This window comes from Podarcis tiliguerta, assembly GCF_965153285.1.
Source record: "Podarcis tiliguerta genome assembly, chromosome: 4".
Classification (NCBI taxonomy): domain Eukaryota; kingdom Metazoa; phylum Chordata; class Lepidosauria; order Squamata; family Lacertidae; genus Podarcis; species Podarcis tiliguerta.
In genome coordinates this window covers 53356748-53376699 of record NC_139537.1, presented here as the reverse complement: position 1 = coordinate 53376699, position 19952 = coordinate 53356748, and the positions used below count along the sequence as shown (strand labels likewise).

The 19952-nt window shown below is 40.3% G+C and overlaps 1 protein-coding gene across 2 annotated transcripts in view; it reads right to left on the bottom strand.

Annotated features, from left to right (window-relative positions):
• BACE2 (beta-secretase 2) overlaps positions 1 to 19952 on the bottom strand; it is a 43648-nt gene that overhangs the window by 8558 nt on the left and 15138 nt on the right. For both annotated transcript variants that reach the window (XR_014510674.1, XM_083438776.1), the window contains exons 2-8: positions 15489 to 15577; positions 13789 to 14005; positions 12596 to 12724; positions 10391 to 10525; positions 8880 to 8981; positions 5367 to 5516; positions 2169 to 2337 (exon numbers count right to left, since the gene is read on the bottom strand). Coding sequence is in view for 1 of the 2 variants with exons in the window: in XM_083438776.1 (XP_083294902.1) it covers positions 2169 to 2337; positions 5367 to 5516; positions 8880 to 8981; positions 10391 to 10525; positions 12596 to 12724; positions 13789 to 14005; positions 15489 to 15577 (991 nt within the window). In the remaining variant the exon portion in view is untranslated. The remainder of the gene's footprint in view (positions 1 to 2168; positions 2338 to 5366; positions 5517 to 8879; positions 8982 to 10390; positions 10526 to 12595; positions 12725 to 13788; positions 14006 to 15488; positions 15578 to 19952) is intronic.

The following is a 19952-nucleotide window of genomic DNA, read 5'->3' as shown; positions in this document are numbered from 1 at the left end:
ATGATCATCTCTCTGCTTAATAAGCAAAGATGTGGAAAAGCTGTGTTACTCTACAAGCAGCCACTCACTCCTTCCTTTGTGAGGTGCAGCCATGAAGTCTCAGTTTGCTATTGTTTTTCTGTTAGTTTCTTGGTTCATATGTATCAATATTAAGCAAATTTAAAACCATTTAAGATCCTGGATGGTTTGGGATAATCCAAAAACCATCATTTCACAGTTCAGGAAACCACAATTCAGACTTCATGGGTTGCTTTCTGGATCATGGGATGTAGCTGAGTATAGGTGAATGAAGCTCATTCACATCTCATTTTATTAAGCCAAGCTATTGCTGTTTTGAGACAATCACAGTTTCCAGTTTGGCCTGTTTCAACAAACCATAGTTAAGATTAAACACAGTTTAATGTTCAAATGCAATGCTAGAATTTAGTTAATCTAAAGTGGAATTTGAAGCTTCTGATCTCCTTGTGGTTGTGCCAGAGGCAGTTGGAGGCAGGACTGCATAACCTCAACACTATCTGCAGCTAATCTTCGTAACACTAAACCATGGTTTAATATGGAGAGAGCAATCCAAACCTGCCCTTGTACTGGGCTGTAGGCTTGTTTTTAATTGACCAGAGATGTTCCTCCACTTAGCTCGCCCAGTTGAGCCAGCCTCCCAGCAACCACCCACAAGTGGGAGGCCTGTTGATGGTACTCCTGTCAGCAGAAAGCCCTACGATGGGACATTCCTAGGATGGGCAAGGTGTGGGAAAAAGCCAACCTGGGATCCGCTGGACCCAATTGCTGTGCAATTCTGAACTGAACCAGATCACTGTGCCAGCCTGGAGTTGATGAAGGGATCAGACCCACCCAATTACGCCCCCCCCCAATCTTCCACAGCTGCTGTTATGAGCAGGCAATCTGTGGACTCTTCTGCTGCTCCACAAAGCCCCGTGAGTGGGTAGGTTTAGGACTACATATGGTGATAACACTTAAAGTTCTCCATTAAATCCAAGCTAAAGGAAGTGTGCATACTGAAGAACAACCAGATAAATATATAAACAAAATCCAGCTACACATGAAATTAAGCTTTTCACTGTAGTTTATTTCCCATTTGGTCATACTACTCCCACATGAAAGTCACACGGAATACAAAATTTCATCTTAAAATAAAGTCAAAGTGAACATTCTGTTCTCCTTCTAGCAAAATGAATGATTTCAGGTCCCTGTTAACTCTCCTGTTCTTGTACATCAAAAGGTTTATATTCTATTTATTGGTTTCCTACTCACCTAACCTCTCCCCTGCCTAGTAATTTATCTGAAATGGGAAGATATTACAGACAGTTTAAGACTATCAAGTAATCTTATTAGAGCTGCAATAAGAGTATTAATAAAACTCTATATTCAAGTACTTCCAACATACATTTGGGCTTTTCATTTCCAAAAAGCATCTTATTTCAAAAGGGCAATCGCATTGATTCATATTTACTTTACTGAGAAATGTAACAGCATATTTGCTTTATTTAGAAATGTAACAGCAAAATTGCTTCTCATACTGCATGTCAGAAATTAATATTCCTTTCCAGAACAAGCCTGTACTAATCTGAGACCATCATGCACGTGTGTGTGATTCAGGTTCAGGTATAACCAAGAGGCCTAAGCTGGAATTCAAATAATTATTTTGGGGCTGAAGCCCAACAGGATTCCCACCCCCTTCTGAACAAGAAAGCTCCCTGCACCATGCTAAATTGCATTTGACAATTCCCTCAGTTTCCAAAGTAATTTGTAACAGGGAATAGGAATTGAAGAAAGGCGAGTCCATAGTTCCCCTGGGCACATGGGACTAGTTGTGTGGATACCAGCCCAGCTCACTTCTGAAGCTCCGCAGTGGCTTTTGGAAAATAATCTGAATGCCTATCCTACTTTACAAGATTGTTGTGAAGATTAAAACTGCAACCCACACAACAGCGCTAAAAAATAATTTGCAGATTCGCAAACAATGTTCGAAGTATTCAGACAAGGTTCTTTTATGTGATTTTTAAAAAGCAGATTGTTAAACTTATATTGTGAGATCTTTTGAGGAAGGGTGGTACACAAATCCAATAAATGAAAAAAATAAAATAAAAATAAAAGACTTCAGGTGCTACCTTAAATTGTTAAGTATATGCTATTCAGAAGTGGCCTCTTACCAGCACAAGTACTTAATGCAAAGCCCACTCTCTTCTGAGCTCTATCAAAGATGACATAGAATCCTTCCATCACTGTCGCGCCAATGACCAGGGCATTGGTAGAAGAGGAGATGCCAAAACGATAACAGCGTAAATTCTGACTGGTCTCAAAAGCAGGCTGAATATAAAGCTGTTATTTGGAAAGAAAAAAGGACAATTAAGGAGCAGCAATATACCTAAATTTAGAAGATTAGCAGATAAGATCTGGACACACAACAGCAGCCAAATTACAAAGGATGGGATAATGACTCCATTAACTATAGAAATGCTGGGTTTTAAGTTGCAGCTTGTCAAGAGCTCAAAGTGAATAAACCCTATTTACTTCTCACACAGAAATTTGTATACTTCTTTCCACCATTCCTCACCATCCACAATTGACTTCAGCTGGGTGTGTGTGCTCATGACAGCCTCTTGTGCCCTCATTCCTTCTGCAACTGCTACACAATAGCCCTGCAGTATTGCCAGTTAGGTATTATTATTCAGTGGATGCCGCTGCCACCGCCACTACCACCATCTTTTGGTAACCTACAGCCCCACAAACAGGAGTGAAAACTGGAGATCTTGAATTAATGGTTAAATCCTGGACCAGCACAATTCACTTCTCCAGTTAATTCCTTGCAAATTTGCTCAGTGTAAAGCCAGCTCCTCCCAGTCCTCTGCTTCTCCCTCAGAGTTGGGCATGTTCCTGGCTTTACCAACTCTGGTCTTAAGACTTCCAATAGTGTGAAATCCAAAGTGATCTAGGCAAGTGGAGATTCCCAAATTCTGAGGGTGGCCATCACACACTTGACTCCACTAGTCCAAATTGTGAAACTTTGTTAAAAATATATAAGGAAGAGGGCAACAAGGTTCAACCGTAATATTAAAAGCAAAAAAGAGTCCAATAACTCCAAAAGCAGACTACGCCAGTCCTGATTACAACAGCACAATTATCTCAGTCTACCTACAAGTGGACAGGAAGGGTGGTCAACTTCCTGGTGGTGTGGAAGATCTGGCCTGGATCCCTGACGGTTAGAGGGACCAAAGTGCCAAGAGCAGCTCAACTTTTAAAAGATCTGTCCCCTCACCTTGGAGGGAGTGACCTTCTGATCAATGAGAGCCAGAGTCAATTTTTCTGAAGTATGTCATATGTCCCAGGTAGGCGTTTTAAGCACCCTTTTGCATTTGGGATATACATGACAACCTGGCTTAGAGAAATGGTGGAACCAGGAGAACAGGGTCCTCTGTGACAAGCTTGCATTACACAAATCAACGGCAACAAAGTTACTGAAATAAGAAAAACAACTGCAATTTTGTGTAGGATACACTCCAAATTAAAACTGATCCAGTCTCTCCCTAGCCATGTGCATGTATTTTCCTAAAATAGTGTTAACAATATATGGAAATAAGTTAGACTTCAGAATGCACAATGCCATCAAGGCAAAAACAGTTCCCTATGTTACTTGTCTGCTCATTAAAAGTTTAAGCCTGGAATTACAACTGAAGGCCATTTCAAAGTCACATTTGCTTCATTAAAGCTGCTTGAAAGTACGGGCAAGGAAACACTTAAGCTTACAGAAATATTTCAAGATAATCAGATTTACATGAATAATTTCTGGACTCTCGTCAATCGGCTTCACAATCTTTGCATACTCAGATGATAAAGATCATAATAGCTTCATAAAATATCACTTCATTAATGCTCTTGGGGGGGGGGGAGAAGGAATTTTAGTACTTCCTCCCCCCGTGAAAAGAATTAACTAGTTAGTCTAAAAGCAGATTTTCTTATAAATTGGCTAAGACTAGTTGGTCTGCATTGTGTTATTCCCACAAACCAAGGGGCTAGTTCAAACATCATGACCCCATCCCACCCCCCACCCCCCGTGTAGACACTCCAGGAGTATAAGTGTCTGCTGTCAGGATCCTAGCCAGATTGAATTTATTCAGGGGTGCTCCACCTGAGCAATGGCTGAAAAGACTTATATAATGGTCTGTAACACCAGCATGGTGCAAAAAGACTGTCCAGGAAAGTCTACTGGCAGCGAGTCTGGCAAGAGACTTGCACATTTCTAAAAAATTATCATGTGTGAACCAGCCACCATTTTTCTGAAAATGTAGAATCACAAAATAGGAATAGGCCTATTGAATACCGTATTTTTCGGTCTATAGGACGCACCTTGTTTTAGAGGGGGAGAACAGGGGGGGAAATTCTCTCCCTCTCTGCTCAGCGCCCCTTCAGCAAAGCAGCAGGAGAAACAGAGCCTCTTCCATTTCTTCTCCCACTTCACTGAAGGGGCGCTGTGCAGAGAGGGAAAACTGTGCAGCGCCTCTCCAGCGAAGCAAAGTCTGGAGAGCAAGAGGGATCTGTGTGCACCGACCCCACTCGCTCTCCAGGCTTCAGGTGGCTATCCGCAAGCCTTTGGAGCACAGCGGAAACTTCGCTCCATAAGAAGCACACACATTTCCCCTTCATTTTTGAAAGGGAAAATGTGCGTCTTATAGAGCGAAAAATACGGTACAATCCAGATTAACAAAAGGTCCCCAATCCTGAATTTAAAACATTTGGATATGTAATGGATGTGCATGGTTCACTATATTGTCATAGCTGATTAAAGGACTCACATACTCCTTTAGTCTTCTATGTTATGGACTCCATGGCAGAGTCAGCAAATGTACAGAATGGGAGGGGGTTGTGCATATTCAGTACAATATCTGTATGGAATTTATGCTTCCTTGAACTGTACCCTTGTAGGACCATATCTGGGCGATTGCAAACTCTGGTTTTCCATGTCGACGTTGAAATGACTGTATATGGATTGGGGGCGTGGCATACTGACATAATCCTGTCCTCCCATTCCAACTGGCTGGATATGCTAGCTTACTATTTTAGTAAGTAATAACTATGTCCTGTGAACAGAGTTATTGTGTTGCCGCTGAAAAGATCTCTACAGAACGATAAGCAAGCACTGAACTATTAGTGATGAGGAGACCAGCAAGATTCCACCAAAGGGCAGACAACCTTCTGAGTTAGCGTGGGAAAGAACACACTATAAATCCTGTTTTTAAAAAGGCAGTATATACAAATGCCAAAATCTTCAATGAAGTACTCATTAAGTGCTGTACGATCAATGAAATTATTGCTTTTCTTGACGAACACTACAATAAAGGGCTTGTTCAGACCTGTGGAAAGACAGTGATCCTGAATGATCTGCTGGAATTTTCATCTCTCAGATAGATAGATATCTCTGGAAAGAAGGTCCAAGGCTGTTCAGTTTTAGCCCAGCAAGCAAGCTGTACACCATTCCAAAATCCAGGGGAGAATTCTTGAATCTATACAGAAAATGGAGGGGGTGGGGACGTTAGGCTGAATTAATGAGATCCTGTTTTTTGTCACCTATGAAGAGGCACAGTCTTGAGGAGAAGCATTAGCAAAATTCCTGGAAAAGAAGCAGCTGGGAGCATGTGATCCTGGTTTCAAAGGGCAGTGGCAAATCACGCTGGAAGTGGGAAAAGTATGCAAGTGATACAATAACTAGGAAGAGTCCATCGTATCATGACCCCTGAACAATAACTAGCCTTGATTCTGTTCGCTACCTTGCTGATTAAAGTCTCAAGCTTTTGAAGATCAAAATGTCTTTCTGCTGAAAAATAATAATACATCTGTCCACTTATTTTATTGGACTGATAATTAACCCTGTCAGCCCTTTCTTTCATTTCACCTCTACTGAATTAGCATCAGATTGAACTTTGGAGTTCCTTACACACTTACCTGGGAGAAAGCTTTCAAAAGAACTGAGTAGACATGTGTTAGCATGAACCATTTATTTCAAGTGCAATAAGGACATATTCAAGAAAATAAATATGCAAGAACATAAATCTATATAACAACCCATGCAAGTCAGGCTAACTTTCTTTCCCACATTTACAGTTTTTGAGAGGCACATAATACACCAATGCAAATATACAAATACAGGATAGGGCAAATACACTTCCTTAAGCGGAGTCCTTTGTGCTCAGTGTTTGCTTTCTGAGGCAGCTGAAGCTCTTATCACCTTGTCATTAGCAAACATTCCCACCAAAACAAATATGGTTTGAGTGAAGAAGAAAAGGTCAACTCCACAGTCCTATTGTTCAGCGTGTACATTGATACTGAGCACTTTATTAACAAACTGTCAGACATTTCAGACAAAAAAAAGGATATGCTTTCACAAAACCACCACCCTATTCTCATACAAGGGATGTCTTCAGCTGCTCCCTTCCCAAAACACATTTGCTAAGCTGCTACCATCAGCTGCTTCAACTCTATTCATTGACTCTGCAACAGACTGTAATGCACAATCTCCAAAGACACTGTCCTCTCTGGGGTGTGTGTGGGTGCATGCGCGTGGGTGTGTTAAAGATATGCAAAAACAAGAGAGAGCCTGTCCTTGTTTACATTTTGTAAACAATAAAGTGAGCCTCACCAGCACATGGCATGTCAGGATGTGTGTACTATATGACAGCTTAGTGTTCATGAATTTATATGCCAACAGGACAACTCCCAAATATTTAAATTCTAGAGACCCTGGGGAAGGTAAAACATAGCACAGGAGAATGACAACTCCAGCAACTGATGCTGAAGAGGCAGCAGCAGGGACAGTGATTGACAAGAGAAACATATCTGAAAATGAGGACTCTTTCTGGTAAACAGGGACAGAAGAACATACATATTTCAAAAAGAAAAAACAGGAGAGAGAGAAGCTACTGCCCCTGAAATGAAGTCTCCCTAAATAACCTGGAGCCAATATTAATGTCATTTCAGGAATAGACCAAGACTTTCCTTTTAAAAGGACTTTAAAAAAAAATGTAGTGTAATAGCCAACGTTAGTCATATTTAATGATTACAGTAGATCCACTGAAATCAACAAGCTTAGGTATGACTAACACTCAATATCACACACAAAAGGTTTAACACTTTAAAAAAAATCCTGTGCCCTGTAAAGTGATGCTTGGTTCTTATGTTTATTTGTTTTATTATTACATTTGATGTTTTCATATCATATTATTTAACACCTAGAAGTGACAGGATATGATGATTAACAAATTGAAATAGCAGTCCTAAGTCATCGTATAGTGTTACCCCTAGTTCCTACTACATTTTCTCCAAATTGCATTAGAACACACACACCCCTTTGATAATATATCACTAGTGGAGCAATTTTGCAAATATTATTATCCATATCCATCATTGGATCCAGATCTAGCCATCCTTACTGCAGATGCACAAAAATCATGTAAAAACCTGCCAGTTTCCTACTTTCGTTATTTGTTAAGTGAGAAAAAGCCAAATTGGTGAATAGGTTTACCTGGAATCATACAGTTAGTTTCACACTGAGCAATTCAACCTACAAGTGGTGCTGAAATGTTCTGCCAGAGATTAGAAGAATTTAGATAGGCTCTTCTGACATAAGATCAAAGCACAGCCTCCATTCATTCATTATTTCTGGGCTCAGTTCCTCTCTTCTCTTTCTTTTCATTTAAGAAAACAGCCAGTGGGGGAGTCTAGTCTCAAGGGAGGCAGCCAGATTTTCACTTCCTAGTGCACGTGCTACAGCTCCTTTTCCATGTAAGACTAAAAGATTTTGCCCATGCATTCAGTGCCAAGATGGCATTCAAGAGCAGAGGGCAGCCCTTCCCAGTGACAATGTCTCCTCCCTCCCATCACTCATCTCTCTGCCTTCACAGCTACTGGACATTTCCCCACTTCATGCTTTTTTAGAAGAAAAGAAGCTCTGATCCATAGAATATGAAACCTGTAGTTTATCCGTCCTGATTTGTGGTTTACCTTCCTGCTATTGATCAGAGATGAGAAGGAGAAAATATGTTTCCACCTTCCTCCCCTCTATTTATTTAATGTGCAGTTTAATTCCTTTCTAATATATAGCAGGGAATGAGAAACCTATGGCTCTTTAGATGTTGTTGGAATACAACTCCCATAAGTCCCAACTGTTGGCCATGTTGGCTGTGGCTGATGCAAGATGGAGTCTACCAACATCTGGATGACCTCGGCTTCCACACCTCTGTGGAATAGAATACACACTATATTTTGACAAACTACTTAGCTTCTGTCGTAGCACAATGTGCACCATGTGTATCAATCAGGGGGGTGGAGAGAGGGGGGCCTCACATATGAGTGAACTTCCCTTGTAGTAGAAGTTTGGAGCCAGAACCTTGGTCATAAATTTTGGATTCTGACAAATACACCAATATAACAAACACACACACACGTTTTTTGGTAAATACAATCCACACACTGGGCCTTAAGCCACACATAGATAAAAACCCATTAGAGCAAACAAGATTGTTCACTGTCACAGTGTCTCTTTTTAAGAGAACAATAGCCTGTGTTGCAAGGCAAAAGAGCACTTATTTTGGGAATGGCTGCCAACAAAGCCATTAGGTTTCAGCCCAAACTCCTCAAAGTTTGGAGGACAGAATGCTTCTACTCTGTAAATACATTAGAGTCAAACAAAATCATGCCATTTTTAAAATGGTGATTAAAAATTATTTACACTTCCTCACCTAAGAAGTCTCCTCCACCTGTGATGGAATGAGGTGGCTTAGTGGCATCCCCCACTGAGAAACTGCTGTCCTAAGACAGCTATTTAAAACAGTTCCTTTAAGGAACAATGTGTCTCATGAGCTGGAACTTACCAAGGATTTCTGTATAATTGCTCCCACAACAGCACTGAAGACTTTTTCTGGCAGGCGCAGGAGTGTGGTGCCGCTGTCTACAATGGCTTTATCTGAGTTGTACTAAACAGGGGAAAGGGGAACGAAGACATCAACATGCTGTAGCAGCAAACTGCAATGGAAAGTCAATAAAAACTGCTCCTTCTGGTGGTGCGATGGCAGAGCATAGGGCCCTCTGTGATGTCAGCTCCTCTCTGCACACCTCCTCCAAATCCCCATTACAGAGGCAGTGACATTTCTCAGCTGCCTTGAGCCCCAGCAGGATTCCCCCAGCATAGCCTAAGCAGAAGTTTAATGGGAAAGCCAGCTCTGACCCCAGGCTCAATTGGTCCTATGAGATGTATTGTCTGTTGGACAGGATTACAAACATCATACTTCACAGAAGAGTCTCAGCTGACAACCTGGATCTGAAGAAGAGGGAGCTCTGCATGTCACATTTGTAAGACAGTAAGACTAACAGCCCAGTCTTATGCCGGTTTACTCAGAAACAAGTCTTTATCAACTTCATTGGGGCTTTCCCTCCAGTATCTGCGTATATATGATTAATTATATTTCTAATCCATGTTGCTATTGTTGTTATGATTGGTTTTAGTACCCACTCTTCAGTAGGGCAGGTTACAGCAATATAAAACATGATAGAAAATGATTTCAACCTTAGACGTTAAAAAACAACCACAGTTACTAAGAAGCTGAGTGTCACCATCTAGGAGCACAAAGATTATTTTGCAAAAAAAAAAAAAAGGGGGGGGGTTCTTTAAAGACAATCTGAGGGAAAGGAGGTAAATCTTTACTTTTCTACTTTTAGTTAGCCATAAAAATTGGCCAGACTGGTCACTTTGAGGGAGAACTGCATGTAGCAGATGAACCTGCACACCCTCCAAGATTTCACAGGCAAGACTAGGGATGCCAGAGTACATGACAACTCATGAAAGGATCATGGGAAAGTCCAGTAGAAAAGAGATTTGGGGAAGAGAAACTGAGGCGGGCAGATGCATGCAAATGAAAAAAAGGCCTGGCATCTGCAACAGCATTTTCCCTCCCATCTACATACTCTAACTTAAATTTGTACACTCTGAAATAAATTCCTTTTCAACACAACTGAAGTATATTTAGGATTCTACACTAATCCAATTGTTCTCCACATTTGCCGATTAGCATTTTACACTAGATTTTTGGAATGCAGGGATGGTTACTCTCTATACATTAATGGGCCACAACTCCCACCCTCCCTAACTATTGGTCATGATTGGTGGGAGCTGGGGTATAAGAACATTTCAAGGGCTCTTGCACCCACCAACCCAGTGCTTCTCTCTCCCTTGCTGACACTCTGCTCCCAGTTTCTGTGGGGGGATGCCATCACAGCTATGAGGGAAGGGAAGTGGCAGCACCGCCACGACATGCAGCCCGACTAACACCACATTGGCCACCCCGGAATGCAGAAAGATTAAATTGTGCTTCCTTGCTATAAATACCTCTTTACAGTCCAAGTTAAGATTCTCGCCTCCAACTTCCAATTTGAGTATTTCAACCTGATAATACCACTCTTTCTCAACAGGTGTGTACCAGATTTCCCCCTTGTATAGGCTTGGTTCAATTCCACCCAGGACCTGAAAAGGAAACATTGGTTGTCGCACAATCAAACACACAGCAGTAAAGGTATAGAGCATGCATGTCCCCCTGTCCGATGGTGCTCAGGGGACTTAAGTTGTATTTACATGCATTTTAAACCCACTTGTTTAACATATGCATTTAACATATGCATTGCAGACCCAGTCAGGTTTTTTTTTTTAGTGAAACTAAATGAAAGCAGTTTAAAAAAATATTTTAATCAGAACATGGCTAGTCTTCTGCTCAGACTTAAGACTGTGTCTTAAGATATATGGGAGAACAGAATTATAGAAGGTATCATTTCAGGTATTACCGGTTATGAGTAATAAACCCAGGGAGGTCAGACATTCTCTATGTCACAAATGCTATTAAAATGACTGAGATGCTTTATGTTTGTTTACCTCTCTCTCTCTCTTTCTAAAGAGCAAGTCACAGACAGTTTTTAAATAACAGGGTAAAGCTGAAATAAAAGAATTGCCTAGTAGCACCTTAGAGACCAACTAAGTTTGTTCTGGGTATAAGCTTTCGTGTGCATGCACACTTCTTCAGAAAAGTTCTCATCTTTGTACATTGACTAAGCTTTTAACAATATTTCATTCTTAAGCTATTTGGAATAAAGGCTGGCAACAGGAAATAAAAAAATAAGACAGGAGGAGAAACACAATGCAAGAGTTAGGGCAACTATGATGCAGTTTTATTACATCTCCCCCTTGTTAAGATCAGGCAGCAATTATGGGGGAGGAGACTGGGCATAGAGCAAATGCAGATTAGCATGTGTACATTTGTGACCTCCCCCTCAAATGATTTTGCCCCATGGTTTTAAATATTGACCCAAACAGTATCTCCATATACTAGGCATATTCATTTAGGACAACTAGTGGCCCAAGTAACTCTGAGCAGAGCAGAGACTGCTTGTTAAACTTGAACTTTATGGGAAGAAAAACCATGACCAGCTGAGATATCACAAAATGTATGTGTGTGTGGGGGGAGGCCTCACTGATTTTAATGGCTGTAGGTCACATTTTCTTGCGGCGCTATCCAATGTACACTTACTTGGGGGTGGGCCCCACTGAATGCAACAGGACCCATCTGGGTAAGCATGTATAGAATGGCACTTTTTGTGCTTCTTTTACAAAACAAATTCTATATAGAATGCTGAATGTCAACTGTGGGGGGTGGGAATGGACAAAAATAGAGCATGCAAAGACAAACAAGCACTTCTTAATCCACTTTAGTTAAAAGAAAAAGAGGGGGGAACACAATTTCTTTTAGGATACACAGAATGTGTGTGTGTGTGTGTGTGTGTGTGTGAATATGAATGAAATACCAGAAATGTATACCCGTTGACATGGAAGTTACAATGAAACCAACAGAACTTTGCTTACATGTTGCTTGGATCTTAAAATCTATGTTCACACATCATAAAGAAATAGGAAACTCCCAACATGAGTGAAGGGTGTAAAGGTGCACACAGTCTTTTCTGTGGTGCTCTGATCATTCTGGGTTGAATGGGAAGGTCTATTACTACACATTCAGGTGAATGTTCTCAGAAGGTTTGTGTGGGGGATTCCAAGCAAGTGCACTGCTTGGAATCCCCCACACTTAGAAGCCCCCATCAGACATTCCCACTCAATGTGAGAAGGTAAGGGCTGGGGCTAGAGGGCATGGTCAGGGTGCATAGCCTTTCTCCTCCCTATAACACCTGAATAAGGCTGCACCATCCAAAGTTCTGGATGCTGATTTTACTTATCATACTGTTAGCACAATAGAGCAGATCTTCAAATCCCCACAGGCAGATTTTTTTTATTCACTATTGGAAAAATCAGTAAAAGAAACTTAATGTGGATAAGTATGAGAAATTCATGCATGCTTCTCTAATTTAATAGTCTGAATGGAAAATTGAGTAAGCCACTCTAAATCTGTTTGTTTTGCCTTCTAATGGATATGGTAATTAAAAGCATAATGCAATGAAAAGGGCTGAATTCCAAGTAAACAGGTTTAAATTCACCGCATTACAAAAGTGGTAAAAAGTCACCAATATTTTCTGTTTCAGGCTGGCAGATACTCACAAGACTACCTCCGTTGGTACCAGTTCCAGTAACTGGCAATCCAGCTCCACACATCTGTAAGGAAAATATATTGGGGATCTTTGCTTGATTCACAAGGGAATCAAAAAATGTCTCCACAGAACTTGAGGGCTGCAGCAAAAACAAAACAAAGTGTTAACTGTGTATAAATCAGGTGTCTGTTCACACGTATACCCCCCTCAGAAAGTCTTTTTTTCTCCAGTATAGAAGCCATGTGAATCATTTTGCTGGATAAAATGGTTAACTCGTTTACATGTAAATTAATCATGCTGACAGACATGTTCTAATAAACCAATGTTTAATCTAATGATCCATCTGTAGATGTCTGTCAGATCTTACACCAGATCTAAATCGCTCTACATGTGATGGGATTAAGAGTGTGCCTTTCACCTCCTCACTTAACATGCCTGCCTCACCTCCAACACCATCAGGACAGTGTTCCTCTCATATATATATTCCAATGAATGTATGCTTATTTTACATGTTAAATTCCCCAGCTAAAATCTAGAAATTGCCCATGTATTCTGAACCAGTGTTTCTATTGTGCAAGTAAGAGCATATGGTTGGGTACAGGAATGAGACTGGCTTCAGTCTCCTTAACATCATCTTGGACTGAATTATTCCAGTATACAGCCATACCTTGGATCCCAAACGCCTTGCGGTCGAACGTTTTGGGTCCTGAATGCTGCAAACACAGAAGTGAGTGTTCCGGTTTGCGAACGTTCTTTGGAACCCGAACGTCCGACGTGACTTCTGTGGCTTCCGATTGGCTGCAGGAACTTCCTGCAGCCAATCGGAAGCCGTGCCTTGGTTTCTGAATGTTTCAGAAGTCATGTAGACTTCCAGAATGGATTCCATTCAATTTCTGAGGTACCACTATATATGGGGTGACTATTATAAAGAACTTTGGGGGGTTTCATCTGTCTTCCAGCAACTTGGATGTCTTGAAAACAATATTCATAGAGGACAAGGCTGCTTGCCCTGATGGTTATGTACTCCCTCCAGTGTCTAGAGGCAGTTGCTGGGATTCACAGGTGGGCAGTGCTGCTGCAGCCATGCCCTGCTTACAGGCTTCCCCCAGGTACCTGGCCGGCCATTGTGAGAACGGGATGGTAGCCTAGCAGGATCACCATATGCTCTTAATGTACGAGTCGGTAGGTAAGCACTCAAATTACCTTAGCCAAGGCATCATAGGCAAGTCCAAGGATCCCATGCCATTGAACACCTTTCAAAAAGAAATTCTCTGACTCAGAGATGGTTACAATGTTGATGGTAAAAGTGCCGTTGATTCCTTTAGGGATGGTAACAACATCTGTGCCGAGAGTCCCTATCCAGCTTCCTTGGGTATATTTAACAGAGACCACAGTGCCCAGTAACTTATATGTGCTTGATCTAAGAAAGGAAGAAAGGGGCACTGAAAACTTACAAAGCAATGCTGTATTGTGCTACATGCTACAAATTATCATCTTACGTGAAATATTTATATGATTTGAAGAGAAACCATGGGCTTCATCCAAATTCTGCAACAGGGAAAAGTGAATGATGTATAAATCATGAAAACTCAAAAAAATTGCACCTTTCCCTCCATATATTCCAAAATGTCACATCAACCAGAGAAATTCCTCCCCATTTCAACTTTCCACTTAAATGTAGTGTACGTTTTTGTGTTTACAGTATAAAACCACCCTGTGATCTTCAGATGAAGGGCGGTTTATAAATTGAATGAATGAATGAATAATATTTTGATCTACTAAAAAGACAAAAGAGACTAATGCTTGATTTCAATTATGAGCTTATGACAAAATGTAAACTATATTCATTTTCTTCTAAAATATCTCTCTGCAGAAAATGTCATATATGTCCTCCATTTCCTACATATAATTATGGAATCAAATGTCTATTAGATATACCTTAACAATATAAGGATGCCCAATTAATTGCTAGCTGGTCTGAGAAGTCTATTAGACGCTAGTGTAAAAACAGAAGAAGGCAGCCAACACTCCATCTATGGGATAATTTTTCTCTCAATACTACTTGCATTAGTGCAGAACATGGCAGCACCGCAATTTTAACTTGTTTTGCTGTAATGTATTTTTGCTCTAATGTATTTCAGGATTTCCTTTGACAAAAATTAGACCTTTGTCTAATTATTTACTATAATTTCAATTATACCACCAATAGCTCCCTTGAGCTTCGAAAATCAATGCAAAAATAACAGTTGCTCTGGGACTTTTCAACCAGCTATAATCCATTGAAATATTCAATGAGTGGAAGATTGTTCCATTGGACGAGCAGAAAAGTTTACACTGACAGAGCAGTCTCCTTAGTGCTATGTTGAATACAACTCCAGGTCTTTAATTCTGCCACATCAACAGACCCTGCTTAATGGAAACCCGACTGGCTCAATGCGGCAACAGTTATGGCACTAAGCAGCTCAGTGATAAAACTGACATGAACTCCATTGCACTCTTATCATCTGATTTCAAAAGGCTGATCAATACATTACAGCAGAAGTATGTTGTGATATTCCAATAACATTTGGCAGCACGGACACACTTGATGCTCAGTCGGTGACATAGTTCCTTTAGATGCAAATATCTTTTTGCCGAAAGGGAGGGAAATGTTGGACATGTGAGCCACTTATGAGGTTCTGACACACGTAATACATCATTAGGGTGTGTGTGTGTGAAACCGCTCTGCAAATATGGAGATGCAGCCCTCCACATTAACTATGGTAAAACAAGGGAAACATTTTATCTGTGTTCCTACCTGAGAACTAATCACTTAATTCAAAACTATATTTTTTTCCAGCGTTATTTTTGGAGTACTTTTTTGTCAATAGAAATGTTGTCAAGATGGAGAGCAATACACTTACATTTCTGTGTTGAAGTAGGAGGTCAGATCTGCATTTGGTACTCCTGCAACAGCAAAATTGCTACTTCCAGTGTCAACCAAAATATTTAGCTGCATAAAAGAAAAATAATTATTCATGTCAATTACAATATACAGAAAAACATGGACATAATTTTAGCCTGCTTCCCTACTCAAGCTCTAACTATGTAAATTATTATTTTTTCAGCATTATGTTTTGATAACTTTTTTGTGTGGTGAAAGTATTCTTAGATCTTTAAAAACTGATAGTGTTAAGACTTTTAAAGCATGATTCTGTAATGTCAGTCCTCTCAGATCTATAAACAGATGCCTAGGATCCCACCATGACACATCTTTTCTCATGTATCTATTTTAGTTTTATACATATATCCATTTGCAGTTTATTTATAAAAACAGGAATGAAGTGGCCATGAGCTGGTATTGAGAAAACTAATCTTTTCTGAAGTAGCAACATGAGAGATTTGAGGCTGAAGTACAGGTTAGAGAAAGAAAGTGTAGGGAAATAAGCAGGAAGTTGAAGGAAGCAGGAGAAGTGGAGCAATGATTTTCATTTAATCTGAAAATTAGAAATATTTTTTAAGAGGATCCTAATCTTTGCCAATAGCTTGCTGCTGTTTTCAAGACCTTTGCTGGCAACTTTTCAAAGAGTCACCCTGCTAGCCTTTCAATGAGCAGGTACCTGAAAAAGACATGTACAGTGTATCACCTTTCCTTTCCTTGTTAGAATGATACCTGCAGGACCATTTTTGGACCAAAGAGCATGATGCAGCTCAGGAGTGAAAAACCTGAAACCCTGCAGATGTTGTTGGATTCCAGTTTCCATTACCCACGGGACACACCTCCAGGCCTAATGTAAGTGATTATGCTTTCTAACTTTGATCATTGTTCTTCATATTTCACTGTAGAAGCCAGCTTTAATTTTAATTCATCCCCTTTAGTTCATGGATGGTCAATCTGTGGCCCTCCAGATGTTGCAGCTCCCATCATCCCTGACCACTAGCCAGGTTGGCTGGGGCTGAAGGGACCTGGAATACAACATCATCAGGAGGACCAGTTTTCCCCATTCCAGCTTGAACTGTCAGGAATCAAAACAAGTTATGGGTATAGGAATGGAACTAAGAACTCAATGAGATTAGGAAGAATGTATTTTACTAGTGTTAAGGCTAATAAAACGCAATCACAGAGAAAGTACTTGGCTATTATGGAGTACCCCAACCTTTGGGAGACAGAGGCATTTTAAGAAACAAAATGAAAGCTACAGGGATTCTCACTTCCTAACTACAAATAGTTCTACAAAAACCAGAGTTAGTCAATTACCAGAACTGTAAAGAATGTTTTTGAACTACCACCCTACAGAATTCAAAGATACTTCTTTTAAAGAGAATTTGACTGCCCATCTTAGTGTGCAGTACAGTATTAATCGTGTCTACTTCTCCAAAGAATGTTCTCCACATAACACAAACATCATACTGTAGAATATTAAAGATGCAGCCCACTCTAGTATGACTAAAATTCACATGACTAATTGCCATTCATTCTAACATTCCATATCTTTAAGAATCTGGGATAACTAGTTATAGGCAGCTGAGGCAAACACTGACTTATTGTAGTCCATACAATGACGCTAGTTAAGCTCATGGCCTATGGCAATTCTTCCTGGTTTGCAGAGAAAGGTTTGTCGCTTTTTCTTTTTTCTTTTAAAGAGGATATATTACTAACATTGCCTACCAGCCTTGATTACTTAGGATCTGGGGAAATAATTGCAGTAGGTGTATGTGTGTGCGTCTAAGTGTGAGGCTGAATTCATAACCTTTCAAGAAGCCAGACATTGCATGAATGTTACATAAAAATACAGAGATCAACACTCTAGATATTGTATACATTTTGAAGAGGCCGCAAAGAAAAAAAATAATATTTACATGGCGTTGGGAGGCACAATTCTGGCCTGCTTTGGATAAGTGATGCTACAAGTTCTTCAAGATGTCAACCATGTCGTAGCAACATCATGGGAGGGGTTTTTCTAGGACAAAGATCAAATTGTGATGCTCCCTTTTTATTTTTCTTATTTCGCATGTTGTTTAAGTAATACTGTTATATTTATAGTATTGGAATGTGGGTTTTTGTATGTTGTTATATTTGCTATTGTTTTGCTGTGTTACTATGAAATTGTTTCTGTATTGTTTGTTTGAAATGCATCCCTGCTTCTTTGTTGTAAGCCACTTTGAGCATGGTGTGTGTGTGTGTGTGTGTGTGTGTGTGTGTGTGTGTAAAAGCAGCATAGAAATAAAATGAATAAATGAACAGTCCGGAGTCCAAATTCACTGTTGCTAGCACATCAGAACCCTATTTAGGCAGTCAAAACTTCACAACAATAATTGCCGGGGCATGAGGTGGGCGACAGTGCAGGGCAAACACACACATTCCTGCTCCCACCATCCCACCAGTTCATGGGAACATTGTATGTGCATTCAAGCAGGCTTCCTTGATGTTGAAATGATTCAGTTTGTAGACAGCCTTGGATAGGGATCGGCACAAAGCACGATAACAGGCTAAATAAGCATGATCACACTCCCCTCTCTTGTTTTTGAATGCCCAAATAGCACTTACACTGAGAAAAGATAAGAACTATATTCTTAAATCTTGCTGTTAAAGTTTTATAAATATAAAATCTAACAAGCAGTAATGACATTTCAATACAACCCAGAAGAATCCAGCTGTACTTTAATAGTAGAAACTGATAATTCAACACATTAAAATAAATGCAGTGGTTTTAACATATACTTCTTAAAATTTCAAAGTAGTGAGGTAGATTAATATCTGATTTTTCCATGCACCCGTCTTAGTCAAATACAGTAAGTTACTGCTGTGCTAACACACACACCTACGCAGTTTCCTTCCTTAAAAAGGGAAAGCCGAGTGTTGGTCTAAGGCTGGCTGGGTTATCTTTGCATAATGATGTTTTCTTAAAGAGTGGGTAGATATCTACCCAAACAAAAACTTGTTATCAAGAAGCATTGTCAATTAGTCAATGCCTCATTTAACCAAGGATAAGAACCATCCTTACCACTGAAACCATCAGCCAGCTTCTTCAGCAATGCCTCACTAAATTGTACTTTTCCATAGTCACCTCAAGTAGCCAGATAACATGTTCAACTTGATTTAAATAAAATAAAATAAATTTGGAATATCTATCCCTTATCATTAGGGTATGTATTAGTCTTATTGAAGACAGAAACAAGAAAATAACACATGACCATACACGCTTTCACCCAGAGAGAAAAAGCATTTTTAAAATTGTGCATTAAAAGAAAATCACTTAAAATGCACACTTTTACCATAAAACAGAATTCATAAAATACAGCCATACAAATTCCTTCGCTATCTATGACAAGAAAAACACAACAAAAAGCAAATCCCGTTGTTACAGATTTATAGAAGAACTATCTCTTCCGCAAGGTCAGTTTTTACAGTCCCATTGTTAGCCTTGCCATGAAGGGAGACATGGTGAGAGCAACTGAAGGACTGTCTTACAACATAGAGTCCAGGTGCATTTTCAGCAGTAAAAGGGCAACCCCCTCAGCCTGGAAACAGCAGTTGTGTGACTAAGGCTACATACACATTAGCGGTTTAAAATGCAGCAAAGTTGATTCCCTCACTGTATTTCAAGTCACATTTCCACAGTGTTGTACACACCAGAGACAGGGCAGGGATGTCCTCACCTGATACACACGACCCTTTTGATTCCCCCCACAATTGTGCCTCCCCCCAACACATTTCTATTCATGTGTCGTCTCCACATGCCAGATGACAGTTTATAAAGTGAATGTGGCTAAGTTTTTCCTTTTGGAATGAGAGTTGGTTTGAGAGGAAGCACATCAAACAGCAGTACAGTGGTACCACTGGTTGTGAACGGGATCTGTTCTGGAGGCCCATTCGCAACATGAAAAGCCCGCAACCTGAAGCGCCGTATCTGCGCAGATGCGTGAAGCATGATTTAGCGCTACTGCGCATGCGCGAGCAGTGAAACCCGGAAGTAACCCTGTCCGGTACTTCCGGCTCGCCGCGGGATGTAACCTGAAAAAAACATAACATGAAGCAAACGTAACATGAGGTATGACTGTATTTCTGAAGAAACTATAGGGCAGCTCTGTTTAATGTCCACACAACTTCATACACCACTGGAAACAGAGCAAAAGTAATGTTTGCACAGCCCAAGGCCATAGTCCTAGAAACAAAGAGCTGGAGGTGGCCTTGTAGGCAATCCCATCAAAAAAAACCCATGTGATACAGGAAACCCCAAGCTGGAAATCCAGTCCTGCCTCTACTTGAAGTCCTACAATTAAATGGTTTCATCCAAAAGTTGCTCACTTACCTGTAAGTTAGGTCTCACAAAGCATAGTAGGATTAATTTTGAGTAAACATACATGGGATCGCACTGAAAGTTGGG